Source organism: Festucalex cinctus, chromosome 6, assembly GCF_051991245.1.
Source record: "Festucalex cinctus isolate MCC-2025b chromosome 6, RoL_Fcin_1.0, whole genome shotgun sequence".
Lineage (NCBI taxonomy): Eukaryota > Metazoa > Chordata > Actinopteri > Syngnathiformes > Syngnathidae > Festucalex > Festucalex cinctus.
In genome coordinates this window covers 7,916,170-7,930,523 of record NC_135416.1, presented here as the reverse complement: position 1 = coordinate 7,930,523, position 14,354 = coordinate 7,916,170, and the positions used below count along the sequence as shown (strand labels likewise).

Sequence of the window (14,354 nt, the reverse complement as noted above, 5' to 3'; positions counted from 1 at the left end):
TATATATAGCCGATCGGTTCAACAGTTTCGGTTCGGCCCGCCTGTGTTCCGTTCGGTCGCTTTCACACAACTTTTTTTGTTTTGTTTTTTTGTTTTTTTGTCCCCGTTCATGAAAGCTGTTCCAATATGGCGGCTTCCATGGTTGTGGAAAAGGAACATCAAAGTACTGGTGAGTCTATTTACTTGCTGTTGAATTGTACAGTGTTTGTGTTGATGCAAAAGTGCTCAACAGTTTTTGTTTTGTTGAACCGAGTCTTTATTGACAGCGGACATATATATATATATATATATATATATATATATATATATATATATATATATATATATATATATATATATATATATTCCCGAGCCGGCCACCTCCCTGCTGCTCCGGGCCGCGCTCTCGGCCTCATGTTTGTGTGAGTGAGTAGAGAGTAGTGTAGTGAGTGGAGGGAGGGAAAAAAAAAAAAAAAAAGACCACATGGATGCATCAAGCATAAACACATTAAATCTAATATCGTCATATCGCCCACCCCTACTCGCAATTGTTGGTGGAGTTTATGTTTGCGTGTTGTCTTTTTCCTTGTCATATGAAAGTTCTTTCACATAAAAAAAAAAAAAATAATAAAAAAATAAAAAATCAGATCAGGTGTTTTCAACCCCACCACCTATACGCCGCCGAGTATGAAAAGGGCTAGCACACTCCAGCAGGTCCTTTGTGAGTAGTGAGGATTCTATCGGCGTCACTAGTTGGTTCTCTTTATGTTAAGGTGCTCCCGCACGCTCCGACAATCACAGTAGATCAAAATAAGACGCTGACGTGCGGGTGGGAGGGAGCGCTTCATCAATCAAGCGTTCGCTGCCGGGGTCTGTTGTTTTCTATTTACACACAAATATCCAGGACAGACACCACTTGCGACGAGAGCTCCTGTGCGACCGCCTTTATTTATTTATTTAATTTTTTTTGTGACTCAGGGTGGGGGGGTAACAAATTTAGCTGGCGGGCAAAAGTGTAGAATTCCCACTCGTACGCACATGCGTGCGCCAATTTACTGTATGCTGATACAATTCATTGACGAACAAACGATTTCGCGGGAGTTGTCTCATGGTAGAAATTTAATACCAGCAATGTGCTCATTTGTAATTTCCAGGGACATGTAACAATTTGATTTATTACGCTCTTTTTATCCTCAGGGGAAATTCACTCCTCAACGTGTAATATTTTACAGCTTATCAACAGCGTGACGTTCGCACATCAAAATTGATTTTGAACACGCTGCCGTGCATGACGTCACTGGACATCTCACAAGACTTAATGAAGACAATTTACTTCACAAGCATGTTTGGCTTTTTCTGTGATCACACAAACGATAATTGATTCATGTCAAATGACATTATCTTTGTACAGTATATATTTAAAAAAAAAAATAAAAAAAATTAAGGTTGATTTTTGCTCATTTTGCAAAACGCTAAAATTGGGCAACTAAAAAATTTTTTTCTGATTTTTTTTTTTTTTTGTTAGGAAGCAAGCAGATATGTAGAAATAGTCCGATTTTAAAACTTTCCTTTGGGATTTCTGGGAACGCATAAGAATAATTTAAACAAAAGTTATGATGTAAAAGTTACAAGTTGTTCTAAAAGTTACTGTGCTCGTTCTTTTTTTTTTGCTTACCAATCACAGTGATGTGCGCCCTGGCTTCGGCAGCTTTGGCGGTGCTGTTGCCAAGCAACGCTTCACAAACATACTCGCCGCCGTCCGAGGAGGCCGTGGCGGGAATCACCAGCCGGCGTCCGCTGGCCGAGCGACGCCCATCGCGTTTCCACACCACCAGCAGGCTGTCCACGTCTCTGGGGAGGTGCAAAAAAAAAAAAAAAAAAAAGGAAAGAGGAGAAGAGAATGAAGTGTCAGAGTAAACACATCACTTTGTGTATCAATGAGGCAGCAAATGAATGATGACAGTGTGATGGCGGAGGAGTCACAACTTGTCTGCATGAAGCAGCTGAAGATCAGAGAAGGACTTTCATTTAAATTGGGCTTTTTTTGGTCTTGTTTTTATAAGGCAGGATTCATTATATTCATGAACATGCACCTCATATCTTTGTTTTCTTTATATGGTTAATTAAATAAAATCATCTGTTATTAGCAGTAAATACAACTATCATTAATTTTGCATTGAAAACCACATAAACCCATTACTTAAGTCCTCCATTTAGACAGAATTGCCTATTAATTGGTGGGGGCTTAAATATTCATGGCTCTGCTGTAAATGGGCTTAATGATGATGATGATGATAAACAGTGAGTACTAATTTAATTCAATAAAATTAAACATTCATTGTGTTCATTGTTAATTAACCGGAAAGAGTCAGACCTGTGAGATGAACGCTAACCCTCATCATGCTAACGCTTATCATGCTAACGCTTGCCATGCTAACATTTTGTGATTCAAGAGGCAGCATTCAAAGGCTAAAACGTTCTCATTTATTCGTATTTTTCTGAATTATTATTTTTTCCAACCATTTAGTGTTCATCAGCGTGGTAAACCTTTTTGCACATTTCAGGCATCTTAGCCGTGACATTTTTCCATATGACAATATTGACACTTGTAGTGTGATTTAGTTTGTAAACATTTGCTTTGCTATTGTCATTAAAAAAAATATATATATATATATAAATGTTAGATAATATGTAAACTCCATGATTTGAACTATTGTTATTATCAAAAACAATAGTAGTCATGTTTTTTTTTTGTTTTTTTTTTTTATTACATTAAAAATGTACACCTTCAAGCCTATATTATACTGCAGTATGATGTAAGGAGACAAAAAAATCTATTCTCATGTGTAAATTACATAAATAAACTGGCATTAGTAAAGCACCCCAGAGTGTTCTATTGATGGGCGTGATAATAATGGTAGAGCAACATCTTGACTGATGGCATGTTATGGATTAATATAAGCTTTCCATCCATCCATTTGTTCAGCTGGGGTAGCATCCTTAGCAGGAAAGCCCAGGCTACCCTCTCCCCAGCCACTTTGACCAACTCTTCCAGGGGGGATCCTGAGGCATTCCTAGGCTAAGCTAGCAGACACAGTCTCCCCAGCATGACCCTGGGGCCTGCTCCCGGTGGGTCGTGCCTGAAACACTTGATCGGGGAGGAGTCCAGGAGGCACCCTAAAAAGATGACCCAGCCACCTCATCTGGTTCCTCTCGATGCGGAGGAGCAGCGGCTGGCCGAGCTTCTCACAATAAATCTCTAAGCGAGAGCCCGATTGAAACTTATTTCGGTTGCTTGGAGCTGCAATCTTGTTTTTTCGGTCTCACGACCAACCCAGCTCGTGACCATATTTGAGGGTGCTGCATGTCATTTGGTTTATTCCAAACTAACCCTCGTGAGCTCAATGGTCCTCAACAGCTACGTTATCAACGGGGAGCGTGCTGATTTGCTCCGCTCTGACAAAAGCGCTGCCAAGACACACACACACGAGCCAGACAGACAGCGGCTCAATCCGGCAAAAACCCTCGACAAACACTCACATGCGCTTTGGGAGCATGTGCAGCTTATCACTTGTTGATTTGAACACTGGCATCTGAACATTGATGAAATACAGTTTTTTTTTTTCTTTTTAAAGCTGGGTCAAGCCATATAAATGGTCTTTGCCTGTTGAGATTTTGGACATAAAAACAACATGGCCTCAACGAAATTTTAACAGCAACATCATCATATGATCAAATTTATTACACATGGATTTTTGTTACTTGCAGCTCAATCCAAAAGTGGACAAATGTGTTCTGTTATGCTTGATTCATTTACAAGCTGCCTAAATATGTGTACAAATAGCGTGAACTCACTTTGAAATTCCTCATTACTGTTTAAAAAATGTAAATGTATAAAAATAATAGTGCTGTCAAAGTTAAAGCGTTAACTAGCTAATTAATTGCTCAATTAATCATGTTTTCACACAGATTAATCACAATATTGATTGATCCTGACAGTGGCTTACATTAAAGGTAGCACAGGTTTTGTTTGAGCAATAAACGTAACTATATGCATTAAAGTAAAACATTAAATAAATGCTTGCGTATGACATTCAGAATATTTGTTCATGTCAAACTATTGGGGTCATTATTTCCAATTTAAATGATGCAACTAATTAGAAAAAGAGGAGGATGAGCCTGTGCAGTGGATATATATAAAACAAATGATGATGTCCTCATAAGATTAAATATAAAAAAAAATAACACAACAGGTGCTCCTTAAATTTGGCAAGCAAAGTTTGTTTTTGATAAAAATGCTATTTTTAATGAAGCGATTAATATTTCAAATTCTAAAATGTGATTAATCAAAATGTAGTCATTTGACAGCTCTAAAAATAAATAAAAGTAGAACCTACTACAGTGCGCTCGTGGTTGATCACTTTCGATTATGAATATGTGACAAATACAGCAGCCAGCGAGTATACAGTAAATCCTATCATGCCATCATATCACACGTTCATATGTCTGAATAGATCAAGTAACTATACCTGGCATTAGCGATGCACTCCAGAGTGGCCTTGGTCCCTGCCAGCACTGTTGTGTCCTTCGGTCCGATCACAATGGCCGGCGCGCCAACTTCTGACTCGGAATCTGCCGGAGAAAGATGATAAGTGTTTCACACGGCCACCCTAGTTTCAGATATAACCGACACGAACACCGCTACGTCATTGTTGTGCAAAGTTGTCCACTGTCACTCACTTTATTGTCCGTTTGCATACATACAATATGAACAGGTGCATCTCAATAAATCTGAATATCATGGAATACAGATTCATATAAAAAGTCACGACAAAACAGTGACAAATATTGGATGATTTTATTTTTATAATTTGGATAAAAAAAATAACACTTGTGTGGAAAATTATAATGGCTTAAAATGATATATATGGCAGGTATTTATGGTGCTTGTACGAACCTGGAATGGATTACAGATAATTTCCACATCGGATTTTCAATTTTTTTTTTTTATCCGTTCTCTGACTAATTGCTGTCTTTGCTCAAATGGGTGCCAATTACTCATGGTTTTTGTTGGGGGTCCATTGTGAAATGAATAGTAAAAAATCGACCGTCAACAAAAACTCAAGAAATCCCCCTCCCAAATGATTCCCCACTCGTCAGGGTTGTGATGATGAATTGCAGAGAGGACAACACTACACATGTGCTACAGTGATAACATGAAAAATATTACACTCGTGCACCTAAAGAGTGATTTATGTCCCCGCTGGTGAAATAAACGGTGGCGCAAGTAAGAGATTATGATGATGATGTGTGCGTGTCTGAAAAGGAGCGAGGAAGGAGATGATTTATGACCCAAATGGCTTCTCATAAGACAAAAAAAAGATTCAATAGGAATCTTATCATAGCTTGAAAAGTGTATAATGTGTTCAGCAGAATTAGTATGAAAAGAGGTGGGGCCTACACGCACGCGCACACACGTACGAACATCATTGGATTGGCCACGGCACTACGTAGTAATGCATATGCAGATTTGCAATCAGTCAGAAGTAGGAAGTACAAATTAAAGAGGCCAACTGTGACAGGAGTTTGGATGGGATTGTGAGCGTCACAACGTGAGGGATCGGAAGGGGGGGGGGGGGGGGGGGGAGTCAATGCAGATGGAGGTGAGGAGCGCCTTTCATCTCCCCTTTGAAGGGAAAAACCAAAAAGGTGGTAATTGACTCGCTGCTCTTTATTCCTCCTCCTTCTTTCGGAGACACTCACGAGAGCCAAAGAATCATATCCCACTGTCACACGGAATAAGACATGCGGGTGCAATAAAGCAGGCAAATGACTACACACGCACATACACAATCTCACACTCATGCACGCTTAAACATGCCAGTACCTTGTCAATGACACCCACAGGTGCTCTAACTTAAGCGTACAGGTTGAGTTACGAATGATAAGAGAGTAGTGACATAAAAAGAAATCTCTGAAGTGTGTTAACATTACATGTGTTTTCACCATAGAAATGTGCTATACTCAGAACTTCAGGTGGCTGATCAAAACGCATCCTCCATTCACATGATTTTCAAGATGGTGGCCCCCCCCCCAGAGACGTGATCAGTAACTACGATAATAAATTGGTCGGTATGTATCTTAAGTAGATTATATTTTTAATTTCATTCGTAAAATCGGACAAGGAAATATCGACTGCTTATTCTTCAAACGTTTTACGTAGATACTTTTTTTCTCCCCCTTTTTTTTCTCCTTTTTTTGAGAGAGTTCAGAATTGTTCATTCAATCGTTCATTCACTCTTTTTTTTTTTTCTGTGCATGCGTGCGTGTGAATACGTGTAAATTTGTACTCATTAATTCACCTAACACCTAATAAAAATCCCATTACCCTTCACCTTAACTGGATACTTCAGTCTCGCCAGAGTCGTGAAGTTCAGAAGGTCAGGAGACCAGAGGAAAGGTCAAAGAAAAGAAAGATACATCAAAGTGAAATCCAGCACCAACTAAACACCTCCTGCCATCCACATGGTTACAAAAGTCTTACACGACCCCAGAAACCTCTAAATTCCAACAAATTAAAGAGATCTCAAGAGACCAGAGGAAAAACTAAAGGGAAGAATACTACGTAGATACTGACAAATTAGTTTGGGACGGAGGACATGTTATTATTGGCCCGCTGTTGTTATCGGTAACTGTGGGTTTTTATTGACGAGGCTGGATGAAAATGTTAGTGGGTAGCACGAGCCTGTCAGAAGTTCGAAAAGAATTACATGTCTGTCAAAAGCTAACACCGATGTTTCTAAACAAGTTACAACAAGTAGGCTATCATATACATTATTATTATTTTGCGCAATAAGCCACTTCATTGTACGCTTGAAACGTTCCACATAACTCCTGGCAAAAATGGGCTGCTAGCTAACTTCAGACTAAAGTTAGCTTTGCTGTGCTAGTGTCAACTCATTTCCACACCCAACACAAACTACTGCAGCTCAAGTTGTACGCACATGGTGAGGCAAAAAACACGCTAGATATTCATCTCAGGGTATCACGAGGCAGAAAATAATGTGTTAAATATGTGCACGCAGAGCTATCTGCTAAGCAAACCGTCTCAATTTACTTGCTTGTTGAAGTATTTGTGTGACAAGGAAGAATTTTCCTGAACGCGTTCTATTTGCAAACTGGAGACATTTTTAGGATCTTTTTGGACATCTTCATCACACATACTCGCGCACACGCACGGGACCTTGTCATCGTGCAAAGGCCAACATGTCATACAAGGTGTTGTAATTAAAAAAAATAAATAAATAAATAAATAAAAATAAAAGACCCGGCCCTGTGGCAGGTGAGCGAGATGGAGGGTGGTCATTAAGCGGAGGTCATACAAGCAGACATGGGTGGCCATGTTGAACGTTGACAGTGGCCCCGAGTAACGCGCTAAAGGTGACAGCCTGTTAGCTCGGACGGAGGGAGGCAGACGGAATCCCGAGGGAGGGCGAACGGAGGTGAATGAAAGGTCTCGGCGGGGGCAGACAGAGCGTGTCGAGCCCGAGTATTGCAGATGGCCGTCGCCTCGCCGGAGTAAAAGATGGTGTAAGCGGAGGAGAAGCAAAATGCCATATGGATGTGTGATCTTCCCTCCTGTCTCCTCGCTCTAACAGCCTCTCCCTCTGGGGAAATATTATTTCATCTCGTCGGGAGCGCACCATTCCTCATTCGCCCAACGTTGTTTAAACATCTTCCAGTTTATTTTACGCCGAGATTATGGCAGGCAAAAGTTGTTTTGCTTTTAATTCTTTGGGCGCGTGCAAGCTGTGCCAGCGCGAACGGCTCCCTGCAAAGACGCGACAAGGAGAGTCCAGAAGTTTCATCAAAATATATTGGATTGCTCTTTTAGCGAATGAGAAACACCATGTGGTCGGCTGCCGTCCTACGAAAGCAGAACAACCTTTGATAAAAACACCAAAAAGACTAGACTTGCCCGTCGACAGCTTGCTAGTTCGTGCTAGCGTTGAATGCTAATGACTCCACAGTCTCTTCAGCTGCATGCACCGATACATAGAAACTGTTCGTCTTCAAAAAAAGATGTTTCAAGCTGTTTTTGCCTCACGCAGTTTAAGTTTACTGGCAAATTAAACATACATTTGCCTTGGGATATCAGCTACCGGAATGCTAACACACGGTAAAAACATCAAAGACAGGCTGATGAAATTAATATCAATGTTGCAGTAGTTCTAAACATTTTAAAAAAACATATATTTGAGCACAAATGGTCGCAAAAGAGCATACAAAAATACTCAGGCATATATTCTTTATCTACTGTGAAACATGACTAACAATAATACAGTTTAACTTGTGAAACTCTTCTTCGGTGTGTCTCTTTGTCTGCCTAATACTGCCCCCTGGTGTCCACAGTGTGCACAACAGAATGAGCACAATGTAGGGCTGGAACGGATTAATGGCATTAATGGGGAATCAACCTTGTAAATCAAGGCACTATTTGAAATTAGCTAGGAATTGGTAATCTAGAAAATATTTTACTGAGTTTAATACGTCTACGAATGAGTTTAACTTTTTTAATTGAACCATTGTTCTGTGCTTTTTTTTTTTTTTTTAAATATTCTGATCCAAGAAAATGTTCTGACCACAACTAAGAGATCAGACGTATGTTACTCCAGTCCTAAAGGCTCGAGTCAGATATAGATTAGACTAAAAAGTTCTGATGCTGTTCTACAAATCAATGAATGGTTTCGTGCCTGAATACATTAAAGAAATGCACACCTAGTAGAGCTCTGAGGTCTGCAGACTCTGGTCAATTAGTGGAGTTCAGAGTACAAAGCAAACATGGTGACGCAGCATTTATCTGTTATGCTGCACACAAATGAAGAAGATGTCAACAGAAGTGTCAGGCGTCAGTGTGAACGTTTTTAAATCCAGGTTAAAAATAACACTTTTCCTCTATTACTGTGATTAAGGTCTTTTAAAGCATTTTTAAAAATAAATAAAGCTGCCATGACTTGCTTTGCCTAAACAATTGTACACGTTTATGCACACCAGGCGGATCAGTGTTTCAAATGATAGCAGCTTTCATGTTAGTCAGAAGGCCTTATATCTTGCATTTGCTCGAGGAAATGTCTCCTCGTTCCTGAAAAAATTCAACTAGTGATGATAGTGGGGAAGTACACAGTGTGCTGTTTTGTGTGCGAGACTCACTACGTGTAATTTGACGCCAAAGGAGGCAGTGACGCATTGTTGCTACGTTACAATGCGGTCATCAGCGCAATCACTGATGATTGACAGCTAGGCCTGTGTGAGGTTTGCATGCGTGTGTTGTGTATGTGTGCTCGATATTTGGTCAGAGGCACAAAAATCCCAAATTAAATCAAGGATGGGAATGAAAAAAAAAAACTGGGCTAGTAAAAGGATTGGTGCAGCTTCAGGGCAGAGAAGAGATAGCGATGGATAAAGATAATGAGAGAGAGAGCGAGAGAGTGAGAGAGAGAGATGAAAGGTGATTCCATCCAGATTAGAGTGTAATCCCGCTTTGAATGGATTCTGTTGGATTACATCTTGTTCTCCTATTAAATCTGTCACTCATTCAACACACTATGTAGAGTTAGGGAGTCAGCCAGCGTGCGAGTGTGCGTGTGTGAGTTTTAAGCCTTTTAAACAGAACTGCAAGGACCTAGAGAGCAGAGAGATTTGTCTCAAATCATCTTTTGACATTGAAATGAATGGAATTGCCATTAATCCGTTCCAACATATCTTGTTCAACTATCTATGCCAGTGACTTATAGTGACAGGCGGAACAAAATAATGCTTATCCATCAGACGACAACCTGTGGCTTAATCGGTTGCCATTCATGTGACAGAACTGCCTTGTCTTCAACTCAACAGGCCCATATTTCACACTGTGTAAGTCAGTTAAGACATTTTTATTTCTTTTATAATACATTTGCTCAAAACTAAACATCAAATGGGGCAGCGCGGCGTATGATTGGTTAGCACGTCCGCCTCCCAGTTCTGAGGACTCCTGGGTGGAGTTTGCATGTTCTCCCGGTGTCTGTGTGGGTCTTCTCCGGGTACTCCGGTCTCCTCCCACATTCCAAAGACATACATGGCAGGTTAATTGGGCGTTCCAAATTGTCCCTAGGTGTGCTTGTGAGTGTGGATGGTTGTTCATCTCTGTGTGCCCTGCAATTGGCTGGCAACCAGTCCAGGGTGTCCCCTGCCTACTGCCCAAAGCCAGCTGAGATAGGCTCCAGTGCCCCCGCGACCCTTGTGAGGACTAAGATGTCAAGAAAATGGATGGATAAACATCAAATGAAGAATTAAACAGGCAAAAAGTTTCAGAATTTACAAGGAAGACAAAAGGAGAAAAATACAAGCGCGATACTGAGATTTTTTTTTTTTTTTGCTGAGGAGAAGGTGATCATTTGCCTCACTGGCTTGAGAATACCGCATGCGAGTGCGAGAACGAGGCGAGTGTTTGTGCATGTCACCGCGCTCATTAACGCTGCACGCTGACAGCTAAGTGTCACGGTCTGACTGCGCTAGCCTCCCAAACGCCGCTACATCACCACCAGCAGCACCAGCAGGCAAGAAATGACCCCCATCGACCCACGCAGAGCCATGCCCTGTTTGAAATATTCATCCCTCGCTTCGGAGTTGCCAAAATCCTCCGTCTTCCTTCTCATGGATTGAAGGGGAATAGAAAAAAAGGAGAGGAAACTGAGCTTGTTTCAAAACATTTTTTTAGTATGGCGTTACTTTTACAAAGCTGCGTGACACGAGCCACAATGACATATGGAGGCAACGTCATCAGCACAGCAGATTAAAGAGTGCGCAAATGTGTGGATACAACTTGGTAAACATCATTGTTTTGTGATTATTAGTTTTGACAGATGCTTGAGGGTATGAGCCCTACATAAAAAATAAGGTGCTCAAATATTTACACTTACACTACGCTAAGAGGATAAAACAGAATATAAAATACAACAATGCACCCCAGTGACATTAATTGAGTAGATCGGCATCGAGTACAGTAGCTCTTGATGATGCTTCAACTCAAGCACAACTGGAGATTATAGAATGCGAAAAAAAGAGAAAAAACATCGAATCTGTGTAGCGAATATGGATGTGGATTCTGAACTAAGCGTTACGCTTTCTCTAAAAAGGCAAATGAACCATGAATTAATATGAAAGACTGTTTATTTATATACATTAATTAGAGTTGTTAAATGAATAAAAACTTTGAGTTGCGGTTCCAAACAACTTCTCAAAATTCTACCAAACAACCAAGCTGTGTCTTTATCTCTCTAACTTTTCATGTTTCATGAAACAATCTGATGTCAACATGTAGATTGCCCTTCTTCAGAAATGAGCTTATCTAAACACTAGATACAATGTGAATCAATATTCAGTGGTCACGATACCTATCGTGATACACGTGTATCCCGATACATGGCCTTTAAGGTGATACGTAAACCGAAATTTCACATCAGTTTACAATACATTACAGGGAGTCCGAGTTACGTTCCTACTCTGGCGATGTAACCCGAATTTCGACTTAAGTCGGATTTCACCGTTAAAGTCTATATTTACAACAAAATGTACAGTCATTTTAAAAAACACATTTGTGCGAGGCAGACGATGCCAGAACCAATATTTCATGTCTCCGCACGGACATTCATTGCTGACGGACGGCAACGCAGAGCTAATGGAAACTTTAAACACGGAAATGTGACGCGCCTGACCTGGTCGACGTGCTTACTGTGCGAAATGAACGAAAAAGAAGGTGCTGCGGACAAGGCACGGGCGCCGTAAAGTCGAAATGATGTAGGTCGCGTACGACGTAACTCGAGGACTCCCAGTATTTTCTATGAAATCTAATATATGTCCATTGTAATGGTGTTTTTTTATTATTTTGGATGGCAAAAATGTTTTTTCTTCCAATATTAGCAGCACGTTTTGCATTCTATTTCTTTGCAAAAGTAGTAGAAAAATACAAATAAGGACAATAAGGAGCTAAATACGGGCCCTTATCGCCACCTCGTCTTTAATCCATAAAACTGAATCGACAGTCCAATGTGATAATATATTGTATGGATTATCTTGCATGGAGACCAAATATGAAAATCCTTCGCTGTTCTCATTTTCCAATGAGAATTCGGCCAAGGAAGTTTTGCGTTTCGGCCATCGCTTTTGAGTCATGCAAGCAGTCACACAGGCATTGAGTGGGAAATGAACCTGCGCTGCTTACGTGGCAGTCAGGCGAATAAACCATAACACAATAAGTGACTTTTGAATCCAATGGCTCATGTATCGTACGGTTGTTTATAACTCGAGCAATATAAAACACTGCTAGGTGTTTTATTGCCCTGTCAACACCTTTTTGTTTCCACTCCAATTTAAATCTGTCAAGCGTCTGTCAAGGTGAGTAGTTTTACTTAAAAAAAATAAAATAAAAATGTTCAACTGCTATTAAAACATTTGAACAGTTAGGAAAAGTTTTATATTTTGTAATTACAACCAACAGATTTCATTCCACTCTAGTCATTAAACACGACACTTTTTCATTCCCAATGAGATGCTGAAAAGTGTAGAAGAGGATCAGACTCGCACCTTAACAACGTTTTTGGAGTCAATCTCTGGTAACACAGTCTGGTGACGCTGTCAGAAGACATTGTTCAAACGGAGCTAAGTGAGTCAGTCAGCTGCAAAGTGCGACAACACTAACACCCTGTCACTTAAACGACGAGGAAGAGCCATCTGAAGAGCGGACGGATAAACCTGCAGGTCATCTTCTTTTAAAGCACCTGCAATCAGGCTTCGTTTTCCCTGTTGGCTTTCCTTGACTCACACTGATAGTCATATGTAACCAAACAAACATTTATGAGGAAATTCCCATGTCCACTATTATCGAATATAAAACCATTATAAGGTTACAGTTTGCAATCCTTATGTTGACAGTGTTACAAATTAAAATTCCTTATTTTAATATTTAGTAGGGTATTATTATTATATTATTATTATTATTAAATATACATAGATTATTATTATTATTATATAAAATATATATTATTACAAAAATACATTTGTAACTGTTTACATTTTGCAGTAATTTGCATTAGAATATAGCTATTCACATTCCTGGTGAAAACGCTGTCAAAAAGAGCTTGCTGCAACATAGCCCTGGCTGATCTCTTATATCCTGCTGCCACCCGCTGGCCGTTTTTGCAATAACTACAAGCATATATCCAGGGAAATACCTATATTGTACAACTGCTTTTTTATTTTTAAATAAATAATAAATACACTACTTAGCATCCACCTGTGTTTGTGTATTTCCCTCCCTGACGCTACCTGGCTAACCTTGCTTTTTCTTTGTGGCGAGCAACGAGGTCAGACACTTGACACCAATTAACGGCGCAGTACATAATTTACATCCTCATCATAATGTGAGCTGAACCGAAAGGACTAACACGAAACAACAGGTCCTGTCTGAGTCAGTCACCGTGTAAGACTCTGCAGTACAACAACACTGCAGGCCATTACATTTACTTAGTGTTCAAACCACATATAAATCGTTATTCATGCCCTGTTATTCATGATGGCTGTGAGGCTGCAATAATGGGACCACCCAGCAACGCTGACAGCGTGACCACGAGCATTTAGCAGGGAAATACCCTCCGTTCTGGAACAGCGGCTCGCACAAATGTTGTGATATGAGGAACAAAGACGACAAAAGCGACACGTGGCTGTAAATGTGAATGAAATGTTGTTACCTGATGACCCTCGGCTCTTCTTGCCAACTGTCAGCGAGAGGGGTGAAAAAAAAAAAAAAAAGAGAGGGAGAAGAGAACAGAAATTTGAGTACTTGATCAAACATGCAGAATTTAAAAAACAAAACAAAAACAGGTGACATTATTTGCTTTTCTTATTGGTCGCAAGAATGTAAACTGGAACAAGGCGGCCATTTTGCCACTTACCGTCGACTGTAAATGACACCAACAGTTGCTCAGGACTCAGGTAACGACCAATCATGGCTCAACTTGCGAACGTGGCCAGACACAGAAAAAAGGTGAGCTGTGATTGGTCGTTACCTGAGCCCCCAGCAACTGTGATGTCATTTTCAGTCGACAGTAAGTGGCAAAATGACCGCCCCCCAAGATGGGGGGGGGGGGGGGGGGGGGGGAAATCAGGTGTTTTCTTTGATGATTATTTCCTATTACACAAACGCCATATAACTCAGAATGTCGTGTGGGCGCACAGAACATATTGTAAAGAAAATTGTTGGCTTGACTTCCTCTTTAAAAAAAAAATAAAAAATGAAAACACTAATCCATGCCATCTCTGACTTAAACAGAATCTTCCAT

The 14,354-nt window shown here is 40.3% G+C and overlaps 1 protein-coding gene across 2 annotated transcripts in view; it reads right to left on the bottom strand.

Annotated features, from left to right (window-relative positions):
• Positions 1-14,354, bottom strand: part of sdk1b (sidekick cell adhesion molecule 1b) — a 270,446-nt gene that overhangs the window by 99,126 nt on the left and 156,966 nt on the right. Inside the window, exons 6-8 of one of the 2 annotated variants that reach the window (XM_077524563.1) lie at positions 13,764-13,790; positions 4,509-4,611; positions 1,655-1,830 (exon numbers count right to left, since the gene is read on the bottom strand). In XM_077524563.1, coding sequence (XP_077380689.1) covers positions 1,655-1,830; positions 4,509-4,611; positions 13,764-13,790 — 306 coding nt within the window. The remainder of the gene's footprint in view (positions 1-1,654; positions 1,831-4,508; positions 4,612-13,763; positions 13,791-14,354) is intronic. The other variant, XM_077524564.1, reaches the window with a different exon arrangement.